Source organism: Hylobates moloch, unplaced genomic scaffold, assembly GCF_009828535.3.
Source record: "Hylobates moloch isolate HMO894 unplaced genomic scaffold, HMol_V3 SCAFFOLD_16, whole genome shotgun sequence".
Classification (NCBI taxonomy): domain Eukaryota; kingdom Metazoa; phylum Chordata; class Mammalia; order Primates; family Hylobatidae; genus Hylobates; species Hylobates moloch.
This window is the reverse complement of record NW_026652291.1, coordinates 11234315-11261496: the sequence shown is the minus strand read 5'-3', so window position 1 is coordinate 11261496 and position 27182 is coordinate 11234315. Positions and strand designations below refer to the sequence as shown.

Genomic DNA, 27182 nt, shown 5'->3' with positions numbered 1-27182 from the left:
ACGAGAACAGCATGGGAAAAATTCGCCCCCATGATTCAGTTACCTCCCACCGGGTCCCTCCCACAACACATGGGGGTTATTACAGTTCAAGGTGAGATTTGGGTAGTGACACAGGGCCAAACTGTATCATGAGAGTAAATATTTTATTAAAATATTTGAAAAATATTCTGTCTTAGTATCTCAATATTATTATTTATTTATTTATTTTTATTATACTTTAGGTTTTAGGGTACATGTGCACAATGTGCAGGTTTGTTACATATGTATCCATGTGCCATGTTGTTTTGCTGCACCCATTAACTCGTCATTTAGCATTAGGTATATCTCCTAATGCTGTCCCTCCCCCCTACCTCCACCCCACAACAGTCCCCGGAGTGTGATGTTCCCCTTCCTGTGTCCATGAGTTCTCACTGTTCAATTCCCACCTATAAGTGAGAACATGCGGTGTTTGGTTTTTTGTCCTTGCGATAGTTTACTGAGAATGATGTTTTCCAGTTTCATCCATGTCCCTACAAAGGACATGAACTCATCATTTTTTATGGCTGCATAGTATTCCATGGTGTATATGTGCCACATTTTCTTAATCCAGTCTATCGTTGTTGGACATTTGGGTTGGTTCCAACTCTTTGCTATTGTGAATAGTGCCACAATAAACATACGTGTGCATGTGTCTTTATAGCAGCATGATTTATACTCCTTTGCGTATATACCCAGTAATGGGATGGCTGGGTCAAATGGTATTTCTAGTTGTAGATCCCTGAGGAATCGCCACACTGACTTCCACAATGGTTGAGCTAGTTTACAGTCCCTCTCCAGCACCTGTTGTTTCCTGACTTTTTAATGATGGTCATTCTAACTGGTGTGAGATGGTATCTCACTGTGGTTTTGATTTGCATTTCTCTGATGGCCAGTGATGATGAGCATATTTTCCTGTGTTTTTTGGCTGCATAAATGTCTTCTTTTGAGAAGTGTCTGTTCATGTCCTTTGCCCACTTTTTGATGGGGTTGTTTGTTTTTTTCTTGTAAATTTGTTTGAGTTCATTGTAGATTCTGGATATTAGCCCTTTGTCAGATGAGTAGGTTGCAAAAATTTTCTCCCATTTTGTAGGTTGCCTGTTCACTCTGGTGGTAGTTTCTTTTGCTGTGCAGAAGCTCTTTAGTTTAATTAGATCCCATTTGTCAATTTTGGCTTTTGTTGCCATTGCTTTTGGTGTTTTAGACATGAAGTCCTTGCCCATGCCTATGTCCTGAATGGTATTGCCTAGGTTTTCTTGTAGGATTTTAATGGTTTTAGGTCTAACATTTAAGTCTTTAATCCATCTTGAATTAATTTTTGTATAAGGTGTAAGGAAGCGATCCAGTTTCTGCTTTCTACATATGGCTAGCCAGTTTTCCCAGCACCATTTATTAAATAGGGAATCCTTTCCCCATTGCTTTTGTCAGGTTTGTCAAAGATCAGATAGTTGTAGATATGCGGCATCATTTCTGAGGACTCTGTTCTCTGTTCTGTTCCATTGATCTATGTCTCTGTTGTGGTACCAGTACCATGCTGTTTTGGTTACTGTAGCCTTATAGTATAGTTTGAAGTCAGGTAGCGTGATGCTTCCAGCTTTGTTCTTTTGGCTTAGGATTGACTTGGCAATGCGGGCTCTTTTTTGGTTCCATATGAACTTTAAAGTAGTTTTTTCCAATTCTGTGAAGAAAGTCATTGGTAGCTTGATGGGGATGGCATTGAATCTATAAATTACCTTGGGCAGTATGGCCATTTTCACGATATTGATTCTTCCAACCCATGAGCATGGGATGTTCTTCCATTTGTTTGTATCCTCTTTTATTTCATTGAGCAGTGGTTTGTAGTTCTCCTTGAAGAGGTCCTTCACATCCCTTGTAAGTTGGATTCCTAGGTATTTTATTCTCTTTGAAGCAATTGTGAATGGGAGTTCACTCATGATTTGGCTCTCTGTTTGTCTGTGATTGGTGTACAAGAATGCTTGTGATTTTTGTACATTGATTTTGTATCCTGAGACTTTGCTGAAGTTGCTAATCAGCTTAAGGAGATTTTGGGCTGAGACAATGGGGTTTTCTAGATATACAATCATGTCATCTGCAAACAGGGACAATTTGACTTCCTCTTTTCCTAATTGAATACCCTTTATTTCCTTCTCCTGCCTGATTGCTCTGGCCAGAACTTCCAGCACTGTGTGGAATTGGAGTGGTGAGAGAGGGCATCCGTGTCTTGTGCCAGTTTTCAAAGGGAATGCTTCCAGTTTTTGCCCATTCAGTATGATATTGGCTGTGGGTTTGTCATAGATAGCTCTTATTATTTTGAGATACGTCCCATCAATACCTAATTTATTGAAAGTTTTTAGCATGAAGCGTTGTTGAATTTTGTCAAAGGCCTTTTCTGCATCTATTGAGAATATCTCAATATTATTTTTAGTTGAGGGAGAACTGTAGGTTGAATGAAATATCTCCTAGAGTTCTTGGTTAGAAAAAGGTGCTTATTATTGTTATTCATTACTTAAAATAGAAACTGAAAATATTTACTATATAATACATCTATAAAGAGAAAATGGAAGCAGAACGTCTTTTAACAAATGTGTCAGATGTTTGCATAGAGAAGAGATCTTATTTGTCGGACTCAAAACAGGCTTCAAGATGATTATGTCATTTGAGATGAACCTTAAGGTATGCTAGGATTTTGACAGGCAGAGATGTGTATAGAATAACATTCCATTCACAGTACCAGTCATAAACAAAAGATGATTGTTGGTGTTTTCAGGGAGCAATGGCTGACTAGTTTGGCTGGAGTGTGGAGTGAGTATAATGGAGTAGTAGTGTTAGATAAAACTGTAAGGAGGCCAGGCGCTGTGGCTCATGCCTGTAATCCCAGCACTTTGGGAGGCCGAGGTGGGCGAATCATGAGGTCAGGAGATCGGGATAATCCTGGCTAACATGGTGAAACCCTGTCTCTACTAAAATACAAAAAAAAAAAAAAAATTTAGTCGGGCGTGGTGTCAGGCCACTCAGGAGGCTGAGGCAGGAGAATGGTGTGAACCCGGGAGGCAGAGCTTGCAGTGAGCCGAGATCGTGCCACTGCACTCCAGCCTGGGTGAGAGAGCGAGACTCCATCTCCAAAAAAAAAAAAACAAAAACCAAAACCAAACAAACAAACAAAAAAAACTGTAAGGAAAGGTCAGAGTCAGAGCTTGGAATGCCAGATTGGATACCTTTTACTTAACACGAATCCACTGTGCATTGTGTGGGGACTTATGCCTATCTTCAGTTATACTTCGTAAAGCTGTTGAGGAAAGTCTGAGAAACTGTCACAGCCAAGGAGAGCCTAAAGAGAACTAACAAATAAATGTGATATAGTATCCTGGATGGAATCCTGAGACAGAAAAAGTTGTTATTAGATAAAATAACAACTACTATGGATTTTAGTTAATAATGTATCAGTATTGGTTCATTAAATAAAATAAATATAGCATACTTATGTAAGCTGTTAATAGAGGAAATTGGTTGAGGGGGATATATGAGAATTATTTGTTCTGTCATCTCAATTTTTCTGTAAATCAAAACTGTTCTGAAAAAGACAGTTTATTAAAAAAATAACATTTACAGTATCTTCAAAAACACTAAGTGCTCAGGGACAAATTTAACAAAATGTGCTAGAGATACATAAAAAACTTTAAAATATTGCTGAAAGAAGCTAAAGACCTAAATAAATGGAGAGATATGTTTATGGATTGAAAAACTTAATATTGTTCCAATGCCAGTTTTTTTAATAAATTGATCCAGAGATTCAGTGAAATCCTAATTAAAATTCTAGTAGTCTTTTTGCAGAAATTTATAGGCAGATTCTAAAAATCTGTATTGAAATGCAAAAGGACCCAGTGTAGCCAAAATAGTTTTGAAAAAGAAAAAGCTGGAGAACTTAAATATAAGTTTGATTTCAACAATTACTGTAAAATTCTAGTAATCAAGATATTGTGTTCTATGTCGTCATATACAGTCAGTTGATTTTAACAAAGGCTTCAAAGATAAATCAATGGTGATAGAATAATATTTTTTAAAATGGTGCTGGTTGGACCCATTCCTTGAAAGACACAATTCATCCAGGCACACGCCTGTAATCCCAGCAATTTGGGAGGCAGAGACGGGTGGATCAGCTGAGGTCAGGACTTCAAGACCTGCCTGACCAACATGGCAAAACCCTGTCAACTAAAAATACAAAAATCAGCTGGGTGTGGTGGCATGCACCTATAGTCCCAGCTACTCGGGAGGCTGAGACAGAAGAATCGCTTGAACCTGGGAGGCAGAGGTTGCAGTGAGCCGAGATCGTGCCAGTGCACTCCAGCCGGGGAGACAGGGTGAGACTCCATCTCAAAAAAAAAAAAAAGACACAGTTCAAAACTCACAGAAGAAATACACAATCTGAATAGGCTCATATCTATTAAAGAAATTGAATCAGTAATTAATAATCTTCCAAAACAGAAAGCATCTAGCCCAGATGGGTTCACTGATACCAAATATTTGAAGAATAAATTGTACCAATTATGTACAATCTCTTTCACAAGATAGAAGCAACGGGAATACACCCTAACTCGTTCTGTGAGGTCAGCATTACCCAACTACCAAAGTCATTCCAAGAAAAGAATAATACATACCAACATCTGTCAAGACCACAAATGTGAAAATTGTCAAAAAATATTAGCAAATGAAATCCAACAATATATAAAAAGAATTATACACCAAAACTGAGTAGGATTTATACCAGTTATAGAAGACTAATTCACCATTTGTAGAACACTTAATGTAATACATCACACTAACAGGCCAAGGGAGAAAAATCACATGATCATAGTAATACATGAAGAAAAGACATTTGACAAAACCCAACACCTATTAATGATAAAAACCATCAGTAAGCTAGGAATAGAGAACTTCCTCAACTTGATAGGGAACATCTACAAAAAACCTACAGATAACATCACAGTAGTGAGGAACTAGAAGCATTCCCCCTAAGATCAGGAACAAGACAATGATGTATTCCTCTCACCATTCCTTTTTACCATCATACTGGAAGTTCTAGAAAAGGAAGGAAAAGATACACTGATTTTGGAAGGAAGAACTCAAATTGTCTTTGGTCACAGATAACATGATCATCTATGTAGAAAATCCACAAGAATCGGCAAAAACACTTCTGGAACTAAGAAGTGATTATGGCAAGGTTGCAGAATATAAGGTTAATATATGAAGGTCAATGTAAGGTTAATGTGCAAGGTTCAGTATGTCCTATATTCCAGCAGTGAACAAGTAGGAATTTAAATTAAAAGCAAAATACCATTTACTATTAGCACTCAGAAAAATGAAATACTCAGTCATAATTCTAACAAAATATGTACAAGATCTATATAAGGAAAACTACAAAATTCTGATAGGAGAAATCAAAGAACTAATAAAGAAGGAGATGTGTCGTGTTCATTGTTAGAAATACTCAATATTGTCAAGATGTCAGTTCTTCCCAACTTGATCTATAAACTAAATGCAGTCTCAGTCAAAATCCCAACAAGTTATTTGATGGATATCAACAAACTTCCAAAGTTTACCTAGAGAAGAAAAGTCCCAGAATAGCCAACATAATAATGAAGAACAAAGCTAGAAGATTGACACCACCTGACTTCAGGACTTACTATAAAGCTACAGCAATCAAGACAGTGTGGTATTGGCAAAAGAATAGTCAAACAGATTGAAGGAACAGAATAGGAAGCCCAGAAATAGACCCACGTAAATGTAGTCACATGATCATTAACAAAGGAGCAAAGCCAATACAATGGAGAAAAGATAGTCTTTTCAAACAAATGCAGCTGGAACAATAGGACACCCACATGCAAAAAAAAAAAAAAATAGATCTTTTACACCCTTCACAAAAAATGTATTCAAAAATGAGTCACTGTTCTAAATGTAAAATGCAAAACTATAAAATTCCTAGAAGTTAACATAGGAGAAAATCTAGATGACCCTGCTTACGGTAATGACATTTTAGATACCATGTCAAAGGCGCAATCTATGAAATAAAGAATAAGCTGAAATTCATTAAAATTAAAACTAGTATTTGAAAAATACTGTCAAGAGAATGAGAAGGCAAGCCACTGACTGAGAGAAAATGTTTGCAAAACACATAATCTGATAAAGGACTTTTATCCAAAATATACAAAAAACTTGTAAAACTTAACAGTAGGAAAACTAACAACCTGATTAAAAAATGGGCAAAGACTTGAACAGATACCTCACTGAAGAAGATATATAGATAGAAAATAAGTATATGCAAAGATGTTCATCACATGTCATCAGGTTTATGCAAATTAAAACAATGAAGCCCCATGACACACCTATTAGAATGGTCAAAATCCAAAACTCTGACAACAAATGCTGGTGAGGATGTGAAGCAACGGGAACTCTCATTCATTGCTGGTGGGAATACAAAATGGTACAGCCACTATGGAACATCAGTTTGTTGGTTTCTTACAAAACCAGACATACTCTTGCCATATGATGTAGCAGTTGTGCTCCTTGGTATTTATCCACAGGAGTTGAAAACTTACATCCACATGAAAATCTGAGCATGAATGTTTATATCAGCTTTACTCATAATTGCCATAATTTGGAAACAAGTTGTTCTTCAGTAGGTAGATGAATAAACAAACTGTGGTACATCCAGACAGTGGAATATTATGCAGTGCTAAAATGAAATGAGCTATCAGGCCATGAAAAGACATGAAGGAACCTTAAATACATACTACTAAGTGAAAGAAGCAAATTGAAAAGGTAACATTCCAGCTATATGACATTCTGGAAAAGATGAAACTATGGAGACAATAAAATGATAAGTAGTTGTCAGGGGTTCGGGGGAAGGAGAAATGAATAGATGGAGCACAGGTAGTTTTTAGGGCAGTGAAAACACTCTGGATGATACCAAAACGATGGAAACATGTCATTTATATATTGTCCAAATCCATAGCATGTACACCATTAAGAGTGAACCCTAATGTGAACTGTGGACTTTGGGTGATAATGACATATCAATGTGGGTTCATCAATGCAACAAATGTACCACATTGTGGGAGACATTGTGGGAGACATTGAAGTTGGGAGGCTATATATGAATGGGAAGATGTGGGAGATCTCTGTACCTTCCACTCAATTGTGCTATAAACTTGAAACTGTTCTAAAAAATAAAGTCTACTTAAAAAGTAGTGCTGGAACCATTGGATATCCATATTAAAGAAACAAAAACAAAAACCCTGAACCTTAATTATTTGTTGAATTTATATAAATTTAAGGCATACAACTGCAGTTTTATTACATGGCTATATTACATAATGGTTAAGTCTGGGCATTTAGTGTAACCTAATAGTGTACATTTTACCCATTAAGTAATTTCTCATCCATCACCCCCTCTGACACTCCCACCCTTCCTAGTCTGATGAGTATTCTACATTCTATGACCACATGTACACGTTATTTAGCTCCCACTTATAAGTGAAAACAGGCAGTATCTGACTTTCCGTTCCTGTGAATCTCAAGTCTTATCACTTTACACAAAATTATGCTATACTCAAAATGTATTATAAACCTAAGCATGAAAGTGTCTATATTTTCTAAAGAAAATATAGAAGAAAGTCTTTGTGATTTTGGAATACAGAAAGGTTTATCTTGACCATAAAACAAAAATATCAACACACTGGACTTAATCAAAATTAAAGCATCTGGGCTTTGAAATAGAGCATTAAAAAATAAAAGGCAAGGCATAGATTTGGAGGAAATATTCATAGTATATATACCAGACAAAGAATTTGTATCCAGAATATATACAAAGATGTCTTTATAAAAAATTAGGCAACCAATTTTAAAATGGGAAAAAGGTTTGAACATGAACTTCACAAAAGATACACAAGTAAGTGCATGAAAAGATGCTTAACATCCTAATCATTAGGGAAATGGAAATTTAAAAGCAATAAAAAAGCACCCAAAGAGATACCACTTCACACTTGCTAGAATGTCTAAAACTAGAAAGACTCACAATATCAAGTGTGTGTGAGGATGTGGAGTAACTCTCCAGAATACTCACATGTTCCTGGCAAAAATGTCAGGAAAGAAAAGAAACTCTGGACATCAATTTGGCAGTTTCTTTTGAAGTTAAATATATATTTAGTGTATGACCCAGCAGTTCCACTCCTTGGCATTTACTGAGAAGAAACTAAAACATATGTCCACACACAGACTTGTACATGAGTGTTCATAGCAGCTTTATTTGTAATATATAAAAACTGGAAAAAAATAGAAATGTCTATCAACAGATATTACGGGTAAACAAATTTTGACATATTCACACAATACCAGTCAGAAATAGAAAGGAAGTATTGATACATAAAACATGAATGATTTTCAAAATTATGTTGAATGAAAGAAGCCAGACAAAAAAGAGTATATACTGTATGTTTTCATTTATATAAAATTCTGGACAGTACAAACTATAGTTGACAGGAGTGGTTTGGAGAGGGAGGAGGAGGATTGTGATGGGGTATGAGGGACTGTTTCATAGCGATAGACATGTTCACATCTTGATTGTGGTGATGACTTCATGGGGGTGTACATATGTCAAAACCTTAACTTTTTGCAGTTTGTTGTATGTAAATTATGCCCTCATAAAATTGATTTAAAAAGTGAAAAAGTTAGCTGTCATTAACCTTTTCTTTGGTTACCCTCTTAGTATATTTGATATGTCTGACTTTATATGTATTACTTTCAGATGATTCATTCCGGACTCGTAATGCCAGTAGCGTTCCATCTTCCTTTTCTCCTAATACTCCCTTACCGAGTACTTCCCGTGGGACAGGTAACTCAGTTGATCCCAAGAGCAGTGGAAGTAAAGATACACAACCACGGAAGGCTACCTTGTAAGTAATCAAGTGATGTCAGACTGAGTGTATTATCCTACTCTTTTGCTCAACACACTTTCCTTCCCACTTAAGTACTTTCCAAAGAATAGAAAATGTCTATAATGAGAAAATGTTATAAATTAAAGGGTATTATTGTCACATGTGACTCTGTTATGTTAGTTTATATAGAATAACTTATATATGGCAAAGGCATTATAACCTTAGGGAATCACCAGGAAACATTTAAATGGCTCCCACTAATGTCTGAAATCTATTTTTTTCTATGAAATGTTTACATTTAGGGAATTTATCTCTAAGAAGGCATCCCTTTAAACACCTAGCTTAAGGATATGGTATTTTATCACCCAATGTGCAGAAAGATTGGTACAGCTGATGTCACTTAAGAAATAAGTGGCAGCGTGGAACCCAGAATTGTGAGTGCAATAAACTGGAGAGATTTACAGACTATACTTATGTCTTGAAGCTGAGGTTATAAAGGGCCTCCATTCTCCTTTTCCCCCATGATTCCTTTTAATGTGCTATTTGTATCTTGTTTGATTTGTTGAAGTCTTTCTTTTACCTTAAATATTTAAGAGAGGGGTACCATAAAAATCACCATGATAAGAGACTATATCAAGGTATAAATGATTCAGCCAGGATACCCAAACCATAGTTACAAGTTAGCCATTTCATATAGGACACCTGAACCTTCTGGTTGGAACAGACTTTTAACAAGATTTAGATTTTCTTTTAAACGTACTTTAGTGAATGCATGGGCATTTTTGAATAAAGTTTCTTAAATGCATTCTTTTGTAAAAACTGTGTTGGAGTCCCTTTTAGGATCTGATTTAGGCTGTTTTGCATTGCTATAAAGAAATACCTGGGCCTGGGTAATTTATGAAGCAAAGGGGTTTAATTGGCTCATAGTTCTGCAGACTTTACAGGAAGCATAGTGGCATCTGCTTCTGGGGAAGCTTCAGGAGGCTTATTATCCTGGTAGATGGTGAAGCAGGAGCAGGCATATCACATGGTAAAAGCAGGAGCAGGAGAGAGAGAGTGGGGTTGGGGGAGGTGCCACACACTTTTAAATGATCAGATCTTGTGAGAACTCACTAACACAAAGAAAACACCAAGCCGTGAGGGATCAGCCCCCATGATCCAAACACCTCTCACCAGGCCCCATCTCCAGCATTGCAGATTACAATTCAACATGAGATTTGGGCAGGGATAAACATCCAAACTATACATATTCCAAATTGTAATTGGTCGTTGGGTATATGCCCAACTTCATTCAAAATTTAGAAATAAGTTTAGAAATAATTTTATTGACTAGAGCTCAAGGAAAGAGGACCAATGTACTGTTACAAAAATGTAATAGTAATAGAAAAAAAAGAACATTGATATTACAGGTTAGTGTCAATGCAGACTGTATTTTTATTTACAGAGAATGCTCTTTAGCTATACAATTATTGCTCCCATGATTATACTATGGAAGTTCCACTTAAAAGTCATGAAAGTGCCAGGTGCAGTGGCTCACGCCTGTAATCCCAGCAATTTGGGAGGCGGAGGCAGGTGGATCATCTGAGGTCAGGAGTTTGAGACCAGCATGGCCAACATGGTGAAACCCTGTCTTTACTAAAAAATTACAAAAATTAGCTAGCTGTGGTGGCATGTGCCTGTAATCCCAGCTACTCAAGAGGCTGAGGCAGGAGAATCGCTTCAACCCGGGAGGCGGAGGTTGCAGTGAGCTGAGATTGCGCCACTGCACTCCAGCCTGGGAAACAAGAGTGAAACTTCATCTTAAAAAAAAAAGTCATGAAAACAGGCAGAACATGGTAATAGTGTACAGAGAGCTTTGTGTGCCTCGTTCCCAGCAGCAGCTAAGTGGCTGTGCAAAGTTCAACTCAGCGCACTGGCCCTTGCTGTGCATGTCTGTCACATGACAGGGCTGCCTCATGGTTCCTCCTCCTCTAAGGTGCCTTCTAGCTCTGGCATCCTGAAATCCTCTTTATTACCCTAAACCCTCTTCCTCTGTAAAGATTGCCCTGAAATTCTTCTGTTGAAGAGCATATTTAGTAACATCAAAAGTAACGTATTCTCTTGTCCACTTAGTATATTTTTCTAAATGCCATAGGCATTTTTTACAGTAAAGACCATTGAAACCCAGTATGTTTATGCTGGTTCTCCTTTATTTCAGATTACTCTCTTTATCTGTTGTTTCATTGTTGAGCATGCTTTTCCTTTTCATAGACTGAATTTTTTCTTGTTCAACATACATAATATGTAGTTATTTATATAATTTATATATATGTATAATTGATTAAAAAGTGAATCTAGAAACAAACATTTTGATAACAAATCACATCAGGTTTATTTAGTCTTTTCTGATTTGAAAGGAGGAATGTTGATATCCACAGTTGCTTTTTTAACTTGTGACTGGGTATACAAGTTTGTAACTATATTTCCATCTGATGTGGCACTTATATGGATCTCTCTTGAGTGCACACTGCCATATGGCTGGATGGGTGATGATATCCACATTGGTCTTTCTTCTGTGAAATAGTATCCACAATTCAAAACAGGCCACATCCAAGTGAAAATATGTTCTTTTCATTTAAAATAAGCCTGTGAGGTGATTTTGGAAAGTATAATTTATCTTAATTTTTGCTTCTCAAATTCTATGCAATACATTCCCCAGCTTTTCAGGGTCATTGAGATGACACATTTGGTATTTAGGAATATTAGTGTCTTAAAGGAAGCATAGGTATGTTATTATATCTTGTCTTTTAAGGCAGTTCATATATTTATGCCTGTGTAACTTCCATTATGGTTATACAAAATTAAAAATGTAGGAAAAATATGAATTAAATTGAATGCTATGTTATATATACACAGAATTTTTGGTAATTAAAGATCATTCCAAGTAATCTTTAATGTGTAATTCATTTTTTCCCTTAATCAGACTTCTCATGTATTAGAATTATTCAAAGTAGAGTATCTATATATTTTTAATTTACTTTGTACACATTATATGAATAACATTTTTCATATTTTTTTCCTTTTCTCCCTTTCTCACTCTCTCCTTCCCCACCCTCCCTCTCTTCCTTCATTTCTTTCTTCCCAAAGAAAATCCAGAAAATCCAATCCTTAAATCAACTGCTTGATGAAGGAGGCAAAACAAAGGCAGCAGGAGATAATGTGATTGGTACACAAAAGCTAAAGCCATGGCTGGGGCTTTGTTTTTAAATTTTGGGTTCTTTTTTTTTTGTTGTTAAAAGAGAGACATAATGTTGTTGAAAGAGAGACATAATGACAGCTGATGTTAAACTTTTCATATTTCAAATTAGATTCCCTAGGAGGTATAATATATATTTCTTGAGTAATAATGTGGTTACAGAATTCCAATGTTATAGTGAAGTGTAATGAAAAACATCTCTAGGAATGTGCTTTAACCACTGCTGCAAAAGAGACAAGTCTGCATTTATTTGTGCAGGAAACCAGCTATTTGATTGTTCTAGAGTTTTAGCATTTAAAAATCGTATGAAAGTCTACATCAGCTGAATTGTCCTAGCTTGATAATCACTTGGAAGGGGACTTGGAAGGTAAGAAAGATACTGCATTTTCTCATGACTCTCCAAGCCCACTTGAAAAGTCACACTGAAAGGATGCAAATAGCCGTCTGCGATTTTGGCAGCCCTCCGGATTGTGGTGACAATATGTGGTACCCGGATATTCCCAAATTTAAATTTGGCAGTGAAAATTCCACAAAGATTTCTGGTAACTTTGAGCTATAAATACCTTAAAAATAATAGATTGCTGATTTTCTTTATTTCCTAGAGAATTTATTTTATAAATACTTTGTTTACATTTTAGATTGTACTTGTCCTTATTTAATTTAAAATGATGAATCTAGTCTGAATCAGCTGTTATTCCAAGCTATCATGCTTAAGCTATGTCAACAGCATTTATTTGTACTAATGGTAATATTTCCATCAAAATTTGCCTGTGGAATATATACAGTTCTTAATTTTAAACTGTCAGTTCTTGAGATATACTGTATGAAGCTATTGTCAGCTTCTCTATTTCAAAATGCAGTCAGCATATAACTATATTGATATTAGAAGATATTTGTTTTTTAAAATATATTGATGTATGATAAAGATGATCTAATTTGTGAATGCATATGTGTGTGTGGTTACTTTTTATAATGTGAAATAATGAATAATGAATTCACTCAAAATAAAATTTAGGTTAATGAGATGCCTGTGTTTGTGAAAAAAAGTTTTAAACACTTTCCTGCAGTTTTTATTCTATAATTAAAGAGTAAGATAGTTCACTTTTAGGTAGTGAATAAAAGAAATATACCAGCGTCAACTCTAAGAGCATAGTTACTCAGTGAGAGACCTTTTCATGCCATTTGTTTTCCTCCTTCCTTCCATACGGCTTCTTTTCGGCAATTTTTAGCGATTCTTAATAATATCCTTTGCCAAAGGACAACCAGGTAAATGGAATTGTTACTGCTCATTTCGTCAATAGTTAAAATTCAATAGGTATGAGAAATTTGACAGCACTGGTTAATCAGTATACTCGCTGTGGATTTCATTTAACTGTTTTCATTATGTCTCCTACTAGCACCAATAATGTGGAACTGAATATATTAAGATCTGGAGAATGTGGTACAGAACGAGACATCAAAATTGCATCAGTTTTTTTGGTGCTTTGATTCATAACATTCTATTAATTTAATAAAATGGAGAATTTCAATTTGTCATAATAAATTTAGCAGAATTATAAGCTTTTACTTTCCCACGATGCAAATGGGAAAAGGGGAAACTGATTTGACAGAGAGAAACAACTACTGCTTATAAAGTTCAGGAATGTAGAGCAGTCAATTGCAGTCTTAGTCCTAGTTAGTACTAAGTTATCAAAACTGTTAATCAAAATTACTTTTGGAAGTTTTTTAACAGAACATGACATTTCCTAAAATCTTTGAAATATTTATTAAAATTATACTCTCAAGGACAGATATATAGAAACAGGATAAACAGCAAATTAGTGACAGTTATGAATAACTACATGTATCTCCATTTATATCAAAAACAAGATGGATGCTTTTGTGAAAGTTCTCAGTTTAACAACTTATCAAATTAATCCTTTAAGCTAGTTGTATGGCAAAGAAAAATCTCCCTCGATCTGTAGCTGTAGTGAAAAGGGACATCTTCATCATCATTTTGTTAATTACTAAAACTTGCATTTTTAAGAACAAGTCCAAGAATTTCACTAGTTAGCCTTGCAAGCTAACTGTAGAGCTCACTTTTACTGCAGAAATGGAGATAGGTCTATAAAGGATTTTACTTAATAGAGGTTAAATAAGGAGCACATAAAATTTTTCTTTATAACCTCATACACATTTAAAAAATCATTTCTATTATTTGACTTCCTGAGCTTGAATGTCTTAGTCTGGAGATGAGTCAGTTTTGCCATACAATTAGTGGATATATGAGAAATCTTTGAATTGAAATGAAACAGGCTCTTCAGCTGGAGTAGAAGTTTTACAATGAGGATAAAATGAATTAGATTAAGTCAGTAACCTGTTCTCAGTTGTTACAGCATGTATATGTGAGAATGTGTGGTTGAGTGTGTCTGTGTAGGAACAATTTTTAAGACTCGACACTTGGCCGGACGTGGTGGCTCATGCCTGTAATCCCAGCACTTTGGGAGGCCGAGGCAGGCAGATCACGAGGTCAGGAAATCAAGACCATCCTGACTAACACAGTGAAACCCCATCTCTACTTAAAATACAAAAAAATAGCTGGGCGTGGTGGCGGGCACCTGTAGTCCCAGCTAGTCGGGAGGCTGAGGCAGGATAATGGCATGAACCCGGGAGTGGAGGTTGCAGTGAGCTGAGATCGCGCCACTGCACTCCAGCCTGGGTGACAGAGCAAGACTCCGTCTCAAAACAAAAACAAAAACAAAAACTCGACACTTATATATAGTGAAGACTTGTACAATGTTAAGATTTCCCCCGCTCAGTGGGAAACCCTGAATTTGTGTGTGTGTATTTGTGTAAGGTAAGTTACATTTTTTATTGGCCTGCATTTTTCTGTCATGCCTGTGTACTTGGGAAATCTGAAACTGAGTGTCTTAGGAACTTCTTAAAGCAAATGTGGGGGAACATTAAACAGTATATTTAAAATATAGAATAGGTCCATTTTCTACCTTAAAGAGTAGTATATTAAATACAATTATTATGCTGTTGTTGCTTTGCAGTGTATGTGGTGGGAAGAAGGCAGGAGTTTTTTATCTGCATGCTATATGAATCTTTCGATAATAATGTACCTTTTTATTACTGGGTTTGGCCATATTGATTTCAGTGAGTATTGTGCTCTCACAGACTTATTTTTCCAGATTTCATCTCTTAAAAGTGGGAAATTTGACTGGATTCTACTTTATTCCTCTTTCTACTATTTTTCCACAAACAAATCTGACTAATTGAACACAAACAAGGTGACTTAAGAATGTCAGTTAGAGTTAGTCCTCTGTCTTTGGCCCTCTAGGGCCTAGAATTGCCTGTCCCTTCATAAGTGTCAATTAGTACTCTTGAATGAATACAGGAATGAATTTTATTATATTAATATGCAGTCTAAATACTGACTTTTCATCATTCCATAAGTCAGTATTTAGACTGCACATTAATATTATTATCTATTCACATTACTCTGAATTATATTAAACAACTCATCAATAAATGAATTTTAGGTTTTTTTAAACATTAGATAGACAGACAGAAATGCAATTAGGCATTTAGTTCACATAGTTGACACTGTAAATTAGCTTTATTCAGGATTCTCTGAATATAGTCTTTTCTGTCTCTGTGACAGAAAATGACTGCCTAAGGAACATCAGGGATATTTACGATTTTCCTTTTCACCCTGGGACAAAGTTCGTGCTTATATTCTGTTTAACCCCCATGGGTAGGTAGCTGTAGTGCATGCTGTTTACCTGGTCTGCATCAGACGTTTTATATGGAAGGAAGAGTAAAAAGGGCTTGGGGACTAGAGTCAGGAAAGGTAGGCCTCTGACTCTGCCACTGCCACACTGGAAGACCTTGGACAAGTGGTTTGTTCCCACTGTATAGGAATATAAGATATGACTTATCCACTAGATGCCGAAGACACAGTGCCCAAGGCTGACAGTACTGTAAGGGCCCATGAAGGTGTTTTGCTTATCGCCATATGCTAGACATATAACTTTGAAGCTAGATATGCAACTTTGAAAGACGAATATTTTCATCTTTCTACCAATGCAGCCATATCTTCATGAAGGAAGGAGGAGTCTATGAGGTTAAACGTGCCTAGGGCCCGTGAAAGTAAGAATGTGGACCTGTTTCTGGGTCCCTCTTTCCTTCCTTTGTAAAATGAAGGTATTGAACTAGATGATCTGTGGTTCAGCCAATGCCTCTGCCAAGCGATTTGATGCACCATGGAAGCAGATGCTGTGATCAGGACTGGTTAGAGCTATTTTCTTCTGATGTCAGTCAGCAAGAAATAACTCCATCATAGATTAAAATAAAACACTTATTTTGCACCAGAGAGAAGGAAAGAGAGAGAAGCACATGACTCAAGGAGAATGTGTACATGTCTTCCTCCCAAAGGCTTCATCTTGACATAGCGTTCTCATCTATAACTTTTTAAAAATCCAAATATGTGAGCAACAGAGAAAAGATATTCTACCCAGCTAGTCTTTAGCCAAATAACTAAGGTTCTTAGAAACAAGCTTAAAATAACAGATTGTACAAACATCTTAAAAAATATGTATCAATTTAATGCTTTTGTAGTAGTCCTCCCTTATCCATGGTTTTGCTTTCTGCAGTCTCAGTTAACCATGGTCAACCGTGATCCAAAAACATTAAATGAAAAATTCCAGAAATAAACAATCTAAAAGTTTTAAGCAGCATGCCATTCTGAGTAGTGGGATGGAAATCTTGCTTCGTCCTGCTCTGTCCCACCCAGCATGTGAATTCTCCCCTTGCCCAATGTTTCCACACCGTCTATGCTCCTCGCCCATGAGTCACTTAGTAGCCTTCTCTGTAATTAGTTTGACTGTTGTGGTATTGCAGTGCTTGCATTCAAGTAACTCATTTTACTTAATGTTGTTATTAGTGTTGTTAATCTCTTACTGTGCCTAATTTATAAATTAAACTTTATCATAGGTATGTATGTGTAGGAAAAAATATATATAAGGTTCAGCACTGTCCACCGTTTCAGGCATCCGCTGGGGGTCTTTGAATGTATCCCCCTCAGATAAGTGGGGACTATTGTATTTATTTGAGAACACCCTAAACTAGTTAAGAACAAAAGGAACACTCTCCCCTGCCATCCATTGCTGGTATCCTGTGTGTGTTTCATACCTCAGATTCAGCATCTACTGCAGCACGAAGTGCTTATGCATGTCCTGAATTATAGGAGAGTTGGATTCACCACCCTGCCCAGAAACAGAAGCATTCCAGAGATTTCTTCATAGATCATGAAATGAAATGGCCGGTCAACTTTGATGACAGGAGGCATGGAATAAGCAATAATTTCTGACAAGATTCCTGCCACTGCTTCAGTGCCCCTTTCATCAACTTCAATCACTGTTCTTTGTAAAACCTGGAAAAGGAAATAATGTGAAAAACCATTTGTGTGGCAGTGCAAAGGAGGAATTAAATGAGCCCCTTGAAATTCTTCGCAGTGGTCCTACCCATGGGGTCATGCTCCTGGGATTTAGTGGAGCAGGCCCATCTACGTTAAGAGGAGTGGTCTGGGGTTGCACCAGGGACTGCCACAGGAGTCTCAAACAGTACCAGGAGACCTCAGGAACCCAATGTGAAGTATTGTGGGATATGTGAAACACATTCCAGGCGTGGACTCAGGATGCACTCATGCATCATATCTTTATTGAGCATGTACTTTATGCTACTAATTCTTGAGCTGAGCTGGTGCTCCTAAAAGGTTTTCAAGCTGCCTGGAACCCTTGAGTCCTCTAACTTTCCTTTTGGCAGGCAAGGTGGAGGCAGGGAATGGCTAGTCTTCTGTAGCAGCTTCCCAGCACCTGGTACTACCCTGAGGCATTTTCTGGGTCAAGCCCAGGGGTCCCTGGAGCCTTCCTGAATTCTGGCTGCCTATATTGTGGCTGCTTGCTATGTTTGGCAGGCCCTTTTTTACAGAAACAAGATGTGATATGAGTGATGTACCTATATAATTACTGTGTTATAAGAGATAATGAAAACGTAACATGTAATTACACTGATTTTCACTCCAGGAAATTCCCTGATTTCCTAGAGGAAAATTAACTTCCCAGAGTAAACAGAGGGAGAATATTTAATCATTTACAGTTTAAATTTCAGGATGACCCTTCATAAAGCAGCAGCACATTTCAGTTTTTCATGTGTTCATAGCAGAAACACTTTGAGGTGCTGGTCTGCAGGATTGTTTTATTTAATTGTCTTATCTCTCGAGGTTGTAAGGCCTGATTCCATGCCACAGTTACCCTACTGTGTCCTACTTAAGTGGATGCCATTTTTAGTCTCTCTTGGAATTGAAAATTGCAATTGTATGAGAAAATATTAAACCACACAGCTAAGGAAGAATGTAGAGAGATGTAGCTGCCATTTGGAAATGTGTGGGAGCATTTTTATAGTGATGACTGGAGTTTCCTACTGGCATTAGTGAACATGGGCCAGCAATGCTAACCAGTTCCCTGCAACATGCACAACTGCTCTGGACAAGAAGCAGTTCCCCTCAAAACCAAGAACCCTTCCACTGAGAAACACTGAGTAACTGAAGGGATTCTATGTGGATGGTGACTAAACTTGTTCTTAGTAGTTTTAGAGATAGAACTAGGACCAAAAAGCATGAAGTAGAAGTTACAGGACTCTCTCTCTCTCTCTCCATATATATGTATATGTATGTCTCTCTCTCCATATACATATATATGTGTGTGTATATATATATATACACACATATATACACATATACATTTATACACATATACATTTATACACATATACATTTATACACATATACATATATACACATATATATACACACATATAACAATTTTAGCTATTTGTGTATTGGGCAGCTTTTCAAAGAAATGGTGAGTTTGCTGTCACTGGAAGCATGAAGAGGAAGAGACAGAAGCTGGAGGGCTATTTCGTAGGGCTATGGAGGGGATTTCCACAAGGAGGGAGAAGTTGGGCTAGATGATGTCTAGGGGTTTCTTTCATTGTAAAAGTGGTGTAATTTCATGAACTATTCAAGTTGTATTCAACATAAATGGTGATGCATCTGTAAACCAGTTCTATTTCAGGGTCAAATTTCTCCCTGAGCACTTTAAGCAGAGGGAGAGAGGTCTGTTTAAAATAAATTAGTTGAAAAGTTATTTTAATAAAATTGCTTGAAATTCCTAAAACATCCAACCTGGGTGCTATTTCAAGTATTTGGGACTTAAATCTAATTTTCCACTACCATTAGGTATTTTATCAAAGTTAAATGGTTTGTAAAAACATTTGTTTTGGTGACATTTCATGCTGACGTTGGGTTCTGATGAAAGATCCTGACTTACCCTGGATACTTGGAGATTTCTTCCAGTAGCTGAGAGTTCACTAAGGTCAGCAAAGGGTGAGAAGATTCTTCTGATTCCCATTTGCCTAAGCAGCTCATGCATCTCATACTTCTGATCTAGCTTGAACTTCGGAAAGAAAACTTCCATGTTTCTGTGGTACAAGAACAGATGATGGTGAAATGTAGACAAAGCCCTAGTCTATGGACACCAAAAAGGTCGCAATTTTTGTTCTTTAAGATTATTTCCATTAATGAGTCTTTCAGTTGACTATGTAGTTCATGCCATTCTTTTACAATGGTCTACTCAGAGAAAATATTTCTAGCTTATCAAATAGTACTTCAGCTTCAGTGAACGAGTTTTATTCCTCAGCCAGTGACTCACGTTCTGTTTAGCAAAGTACTTATGTGTTCATTTCCTTATATTTTAAAAACAACCTGAGTTAACAGCTGCTTTCAGCAGTCCTGCAGCCTCCTGGATGATGGCTGTTTTCAGCTCCTGGATTCTGCAGACCCGAGGAGTCTGGGGATGAATGGGGAAGGGAGCAAAGAAAACTTTCAACCCCTACCCGTCTTTAGCCAGAGAAACTCTGATACCATCTATTTTGTATAGTGGAGTCCACCTTTGAATATATGTTGCTTGGAAAGATGAGTTCTGTGGCTCAAAATAAAATTTTTTGATTTATTTAAAAATAATTGAGGACATGACATGTCTTGAAGATTAATTTAAAAAGTTATTCATTCAGCAAACATTTCTTGAGGGCTTATGATGTTTGGAGTTCTTTGTTAGGTGCTAAAGATATGAAGAAAAATGAAAGAAGAATAATGAAGATAAAACTAACCCTGGAGACCTTTAGCTGCACTTGTCTCTGCCAAAATCTGAGTCACAGGATTCAGAAGCCATTGCCATGGAATTCGTATTGCAGCCATTTTCCTTGTACTTCAATAGGTGGATTAATTTATTGGGCAGACATTTGAGTGCCCACTCTGTGCTTTCTGTTCCTCTCCTCTATATTTACAGACCCCAACCCTGTCATGTGTCTAGATTCTAGTTCTATGTTGATGACTGAATTTATATCTCCGGCCTGGACCTCACCCTAGACTCCAGATCCACCTGTCGTCTTGACATCTCAACTTGGATGTCTAATAGATATTTCTGATCCAAGTGTTTAAGACTGAACTTCTGCACTTACCCCAGACCTGTTCCTCTCACTTTCAGTAAATGGCAAATCCATCCTTTCAGTCGCTAAGGCCAAAAACTTTGTGATCACCTTTGACACCTCTCTCACCCACATCCAATCCATTAGCAGATCCTGCACTTCCTAATAGATCCAGAATCCAGCAACTTCTCTTCACTTCCACTACCACCACCGCAGTCCAGGTAGCAGCATCTCTACCTGGATTGCTAGTAACCTTCTCACCACTCTCCCTTGCTTCCATCCTTACCCCCTAGTGTCTTTTCTCAACACAGGAGCTTATGTGATCCTTTAAAAACAAGTCAAATCAGGTTACTCTTCTACTCAGAACCATCCAGTGGCTTCCTGCTTCTCCCAGGAAAGCCCAGGTCTTTTCTGGGGACTGGGCCCCTGTTTCCTCTCTCACCTTATCTCCGACTGCTGAAGCCACACTTGCCTCCTTGCTGTTCTTCAAACCCACCAGGTACACTCCCATCCCAGAACTTGTACACTTCTGCCTGTAACATAAGACTTCTCTCCCCAAATATATCTACATGGTTTATCCTTCATCTTCAGATGTTTGCTTACTGTTACCTTCTTGGAGAGGCCTTCTCTAACCTCCATCTGCGTCCTGATGATGCTCCCTGTCCCCTTCCCTGCATTATTACCTGTTTTTAATTTACTCTTTGTCTTCCTTCAATAGAATGTAAGCTCCATGAGGGCAGACTAATTTTGCCTGTTTTGTTTGCTGATGGATCCCTGGCATCATACATTTATCACGGTCACAGAACGTAAAATACTGATGGACTCAATGAATGAATCAGCCAGGCACTCTGTGACAGATACTGGGGATAGAGTGGAAAAAAAGACAATGCTGCCCTGCCCTCAGGAAGCTTATAGTTCACTGGAGGAGACATTAAGTCATGGTGCATTCAATGAAATTGTGCTGAGTGTTTGCCAGTACAGAAAGGTAGAGTTTGTATAGGGTGTGGGCAAGAGTTGTACCTGGTTTTCATGTTTCTGAGCCATGTCTCTACCAAGTCTGTGGTCAGGTAGTCTTCAAGGGCGAGGTGGTCACCCATTTTCTCCATGAGGACCACCAGCATGGTGGCATTTCCTTGGTAGGGCAGTTTGAGGACATGACAACGAAAATTCTTGTCAAAGGTAGAGGCAAACTTGCCTGCAGCATACATCATGGGCACCTTAATGGTCTTGTACTTGTCCAGGTGGAAAGTGTCGACTTCGGTGAAGACAGGGTCAAATGGGGTTAGCCATTTCCCTGAACAAGTAAGAGAAGAACTCATTACAGAAATCCCCTCTTTGAAAAGCATTGTTCTTGCTCAAATAATAGAGAGGGAGCCTTCTATCTCACTTCTCTCACTTCTCATCTTCTCGTTCCAACTAGGAAAGGCGTTCCCTAATTGGGTTGGCTTTTCCACAGCTCAGGCAGGCAAAATAAATTTCCCCAAAATTTTCCCCGGCCTCTAGCCCAGCTAGCAAAATGCAGCTCCACTCGCAGGCCCTATTGGGAATCACACACGAAAGCAGGGAAATGTTTCCTAACAATCTGTGGCTCCCCTCATTGTCCTGGACCTGAACAGAATTCACAGTCTTTCCCTCATAGTTGGCTCCAGCTTAGAGAAAAGCCTTTGCCTGGCACCTCTGACTGCCACTTTGTCTCATTCACACCAGGCACAAGGACATGCAGAGTCCAAGGTGGCAGGAGTGACACTTCTTACCCACCCACTGTTTAGTGTGGTTCTGAGAGAAGGCCCCACAATGCAGAGGCCACCAGCAGGCAGGTATGTTACTCTCTACACAAATGTCTGCCCTGGTGGTGTGGCCTGGCTGGTTGTAAAGTGGCTTCCCCTGCCAGGGCTTTGTAAGTCTGGTGCCAGCTCTGCGAAAGTGGCATCCAACCCACGTCCAGTGCCCCATTAGGGAGGCAGGCCTGGACAGAACGTAGGATCAGGGGGTCAGGAGGCCTTTGTTTGGGTTTTGCCTCTGCCACTTATTGTGTGACCTTGATCAAGCTAACCTCTCTGAGCTGGTTTCATCTTTAGAAAGGAGACAACTCCTGCTCTACCTGCTGATTGGCAGTTAGGAAGAACAAGTAAACAATAGATACTCGGTGTCTGCTATGTGCCAAGCCCATCTAGGCACTTTACATTCATTGTCTCATTTAGCCTCTAACACTATAGTAGGTGGAGTGTCCCTATTTTCTATAATAAGAATCTAAGGGCAGAGAGTTGGTCAAAAAAGTAAAAATGAAGGAGCAATGATGCAATCCTAAATCCCCCAGATAATCCCCAGCCCCCCTTTTTTGGAATGACCCTATGTTTCTAAGTGTCAGAGGGGAGCTGTGTAGAGTGCTCTGAAAATTATGAGGAATACAAGCACATAGGATACCAGGGCAGGGCCTCAAATGACAGCATCTGGCACTGTTCAATATGTGTATCAATCTGTTTTGGAAACGTGAAAACACATTCATAGAAAATCATTTAGCGTTAACCATATGCTGGCCTAACGGAAGGAAAGGGAGAGACAGTCGTAGGGCCTTGCAGCCTTGGGAGAGCAGAACATTATCAAAGTACCTTTGAACAAGATGTAATCCACAAGAATTAATTTGGTTTCAGGATTAATCTCATCAAACAGTTTGGGAAGTTCTCCCTGAGTCTCTTTGTTAATGTAATGATTCATGAGGCTTTTGGCCTGTGAGGCATTGCGAAAATTCATAGGCACACACTCTGTATCAAAATACCTCTTGGATAAATTGAGGAAGGTCTCTTTGACATCAAAGTCCTTATGGATGAAGGCAAAACTCCCCTGTGTGAGGCTCAGTTCCAGGTTGCGGGAGAGGGTCTTTCTGAGTCCCTTAAAGAGGGAAGGCAGGAGCCCGGGCTTGGTGGGGTTCAGGGCCTGCAAGTGGAGCCCTCTCTTGGTCTGAGTTTTGGTCGGCCCTTTGGCCCCCAGCATCAAGGCTGTCATGGCCAAGGACACACCAAATGGAGAGAAGACCATGTTGCCATCGTGCCTCATGGAGATCTTTCGCAGCAGGCTGAATCCAAAGTTTGAAGTCTCCTTGGCAAGCTGCTGCCTGCTGGCTATCAGCCAGGCTTTCTCTTCCTCACCGGCCTTCGCCTCGCTGGCCTCTTGCTCATCTTCCTCTTCCTCCCTGGGAGCCTGCACTACCCTGCTGGTCTGGTTCTGAGGGGCCGGGGCCTCTGGCGACTGAGGACTGGGGGCCAAGCCGGGTACCAGCCACACCTGTGCCAGGAGGACGGAGAGCAGGAGGCTTGGCACCACCTTCATGTGGTCGGCTGTGGAGGCCGAGGAGTGCCTCCCTTCAGCTGCAAGACTTCCTGTGGAGAGGAGAGGATAGAGATGGTTTTAATGCTCCTAAAATGTCTTTGTGGATAGTAAAAGCTTCTTCAGGGACCCTGCCTCCTTCCTGTGGCTCAAGTAGGTTAGCCCTGCCCCAGGGAGACCTGGAGCAAGTGTCGGTGACATTTGCTCACCCAAAGAGGGGACCTTATTTCACAGAGCAAATCCTCCTCCAGTTCGCATTCCCTGCCAGGCCGGCAGGCAGCTTTCAGTCCTGACCCCTTTTTCATTCATCCTGTCTCCTCCCTGAGGGCCAGGGCAAGAGAGCCCGCTCTGGGAGCAGGAGGCAGCACAGAAGGTGGGGGTCCGAGCAGGTGGAATCAGGGGTCCTCACACATCTTTCCCTGATCTGCTTCGTTCATTGCCCTGACCATCAGGCTGCCCATCCAGATGGGTGGCTGGCCTTGCCCTGTGCCCTATTTGGCTGGGGATTGGAGTGCCTGCATGCCCGTTAGGCAAGGAAGGGGGAAAGTTTTGGAGCTTCCCTGGATTTTTGATCAAAATTCTCTTTGCACTGCACCTCTGCTACGCAGTTCCTTGGAGGTCTTCCTTCCTTCCTATAGCTGCGGCTCCCAGGTAGCAGGAGGCCCCACAATTCATACAACCCACTGCTGGGCTCCCTCCACTGTGGCCTCATAGGGTGCTCACAGCCACCTGGGCTGCGTGCCAGTTCTCACTGCCCTAGGCTGCACAGCGTGGGAGCTACATTTCTTCACCGTTAGCTGTCCCCTTCTCTGTCGCCTTTTAGGCTCCCTCCACATCCTTGGACACAGACCCTGGCTCCCGAACACTTGCATGTTTTCCATCCAAATACATGCCTTGGGACTGGGCTGGGCCATCGGTCTGTGTCCAAACTCAGTTCTGGTGTTCAGCCGCACTGCAGGCCTGATCCCAGGGACACCTGCCCTCCCTGGGCAGGACCCCTGGGACACCTGCCCTCCCTCATCCTCTCTCTGGGCCCACTGCCCTGGGAGGGTCTGGGTGGGGTAGGCCACCCAGCCCAGTGAGTGCAGGATGGATGCTGCCGGCCTCACCATAGTTCCCATCAGCAGAGACCCTTATTCTTGACCAAAGTCACCTGCAGCAAAATGTGTTGGCAGGCGGTGCTCCCAGGCCTCTTCTCCCTGATGCAGGGGCTGAGTCCTTATCTATGCCTGGGACAAAACCGCCTCCAGCGCCAGGGCCCAGCATGTTGCTCCTTGCTTAGGCTGAATGGCACCCTGGAATTCAGGGCCTCACTCTGCAGTCTGAACAGCACTACCCTCTACCCTATAGAAGCAGTAAATACTTCCACTGTGTTTCCCAAAGGGCACTGTTGAGGAAACTCTGTTTGACTCTAAATGGCAAGCCTGCATTCAATAGGTCACTCAAGTATTGTAAATGTTGGGTAAATAGCTCTTTCAGTGTAAACGCAGCCCAGTTTCAGGCTTTTATTATTATGGACTGAATGTGTCCCCCTAGAATTCATAAATTGAAGCCTGAACCACCATTGTGATGGCAGTAGAGTTGGGGCCCTTGGAAGGTGATTAGGTTTAGAATAGGTCATGAGGGCAAGGCCCCTGTGATAGCACTAGTGCTGTTATAAGAAGAAGAAAGCAGACTCCCCCTCCGCACCTCCTCTCCATGGGAGGACACGGTGAGAAGGTGGCCATCTGCAAGCCAAGAAGACAGCCCTACCAGAATCTGGCCATGCTGGCACCCTGACTCGGACTTTCAGCCTCCAAAACTGTGAAAAATCAGTGGCTGTTGGAACCACCCAGTCTGTGGTGTTTTGTTAGAGGAGCCTGAGCTAAAACAATTACGTGGCATCGTTTAGTGCTACTTTCTACATTAAGACCATACAGAATACTCCTGAATTCAAGGTTCCTTCTCCCTGTCACAATGGTCAGGAAATTAGCCCAGCACGCCAACCAGATGTCACCACTTCCAAATGCTGAGTCTTACCTTCCTGTTCTTGGAGCTTGTCCTGCAGTCTGCAGTGGTAGCCCAGTAATTCCTGGGCACTCCTGGACACATATCGCCTAAGGTCTTTGTAAGGTCTTTGCTCATCTACCCACCCCTTTGGAGTCTAGGCCAGGAGTTCAGGGGGCGCCTTTGGACTAGGGACACCATCCAGCATGGTGAGGACGCACCTTCCTAGACAGAACCCAGGCAGTCAGGAATCACCAGCTCACCTGCCACTTCTCAGCCCTGGGAGAGCACACACCCCCGCCTCCCCTCAGCCCTGGGAAGGGGAGCCCCGGCTTACTCTGGCAGTGAGTTGTGGTGGGTGAAATATCAAGCCTTTCAAGCCTCTTTCCCTTGGCTTCTTCCTGCAGAGGAGCCCCTTGTGTCTATAATTCGCCTCTCACCCCACTCCGGCTCCCAATCTGTATGTACAGTCCCTGTGGAGTGTAGGATGGAGGTCTTTGCACTGCTCAGCCACGCAGCTGTCAGGTTGGAGCCCGCCCAGGGATGATACCATCCTTCCCGGTCCCTCCCTGATTAGACTCGTTGAAGGTCTCCTGTAACCCACTGCCTCTTACCAGTGTGTGGCCTTGGGTCCTGGAAAGGTCCTTCATTCAGAGCAGAAACCAAAGCTTCAGCTTTGCAGCCCAGAACCTTCAGCAAATATTTGCTATTCCAAAGTATGATCCCCTGTGGGACAGTTACTGATTAACATCCTGCTTGTGATGGTGGAGTTTCCAGAAAACCAAAGACCAAGTGGGAGGCTTCCCGTACTCCCCAGCTCCTCCTATAACCTGGAATATGACCCAAATCCCATCATGAGAGCTTCTGCCTTGCAACTCAAGGCTTCGCCCCAGTATGATTCAGCTCCGTCTGGGTGGGGTGTGGGGGATTTCTCTTGAGCTGTTCTAGGTGCTGAACACCTCAAGAAAGAAGGCACTGGGGGATCCCATGGATGCTTCCTGAGTCCCCAGCCTGGTACTGGACACTATGGGGATGTGGGTTGGGGGGCACAGCAGAAATGTTCAGGACCTGTTCTCTCAGCCCCCAAGGAACTGGTCAGTCCAGTGGGGGAGGCAGACAGGTAAATCACTACTTAGAGTACATAGCTCCTTTCAAGGTAAATT

At 40.2% G+C, this 27182-nt stretch overlaps 2 protein-coding genes across 5 annotated transcripts in view; one reads left to right on the top strand and one right to left on the bottom strand.

The window, feature by feature from the left end:
- Nucleotides 1–13364, top strand: part of PPP4R4 (protein phosphatase 4 regulatory subunit 4) — a 119733-nt gene extending 106369 nt beyond the window's left edge. For all 3 annotated transcript variants that reach the window (XM_032180045.2, XM_032180044.2, XM_058429715.1), the window contains 2 exons: nt 8816–8963; nt 12072–13364. In XM_032180045.2, coding sequence (XP_032035936.1) covers nt 8816–8963; nt 12072–12073 — 150 coding nt within the window. In that variant the 3' untranslated portion in view covers nt 12074–13364. The remainder of the gene's footprint in view (nt 1–8815; nt 8964–12071) is intronic.
- Nucleotides 13365–13926: 562 nt separating this feature from the next.
- SERPINA10 (serpin family A member 10) lies at nt 13927–26713 on the bottom strand. 2 transcript variants are annotated; one of them, XM_032179733.2, is made up of 5 exons: nt 26634–26713; nt 23319–24086; nt 21730–22003; nt 19554–19704; nt 13927–17596 (listed from the first exon to the last, which is right to left on the bottom strand). In XM_032179733.2, exons 2-5 carry the CDS (start codon nt 24034–24036, stop codon nt 17405–17407), a joined length of 1335 nt encoding a protein of 444 aa, XP_032035624.1. In that variant the 5' UTR covers nt 24037–24086; nt 26634–26713; the 3' UTR covers nt 13927–17404. The 2 variants fall into 2 exon arrangements, with proteins under 2 accessions (XP_032035624.1, XP_032035625.1); XM_032179734.2 differs by lacking the exon at nt 26634–26713 and adding an exon at nt 26053–26501.
- Between the last annotated feature and the right edge of the window lie 469 nt (nt 26714–27182).

Excerpts from the sequence above, each read along its gene's own strand:
- SERPINA10 (XM_032179733.2), bottom strand. The coding sequence starts at position 24,036 with ATGAAGGTGGTGCCAAGCCTCCTGCTCTCCGTCCTCCTGGCACAGGTG. Across the intron at positions 22,004-23,318 it reads GGATTACATCTTGTTCAAAG|GGAAATGGCTAACCCCATTT; the intron begins GTACTTTGATAA and ends TTACTTGTTCAG. Across the intron at positions 19,705-21,729 it reads CTCAGAAACATGAAAACCAG|AAACATGGAAGTTTTCTTTC; the intron begins GTACAACTCTTG and ends CTTGTACCACAG.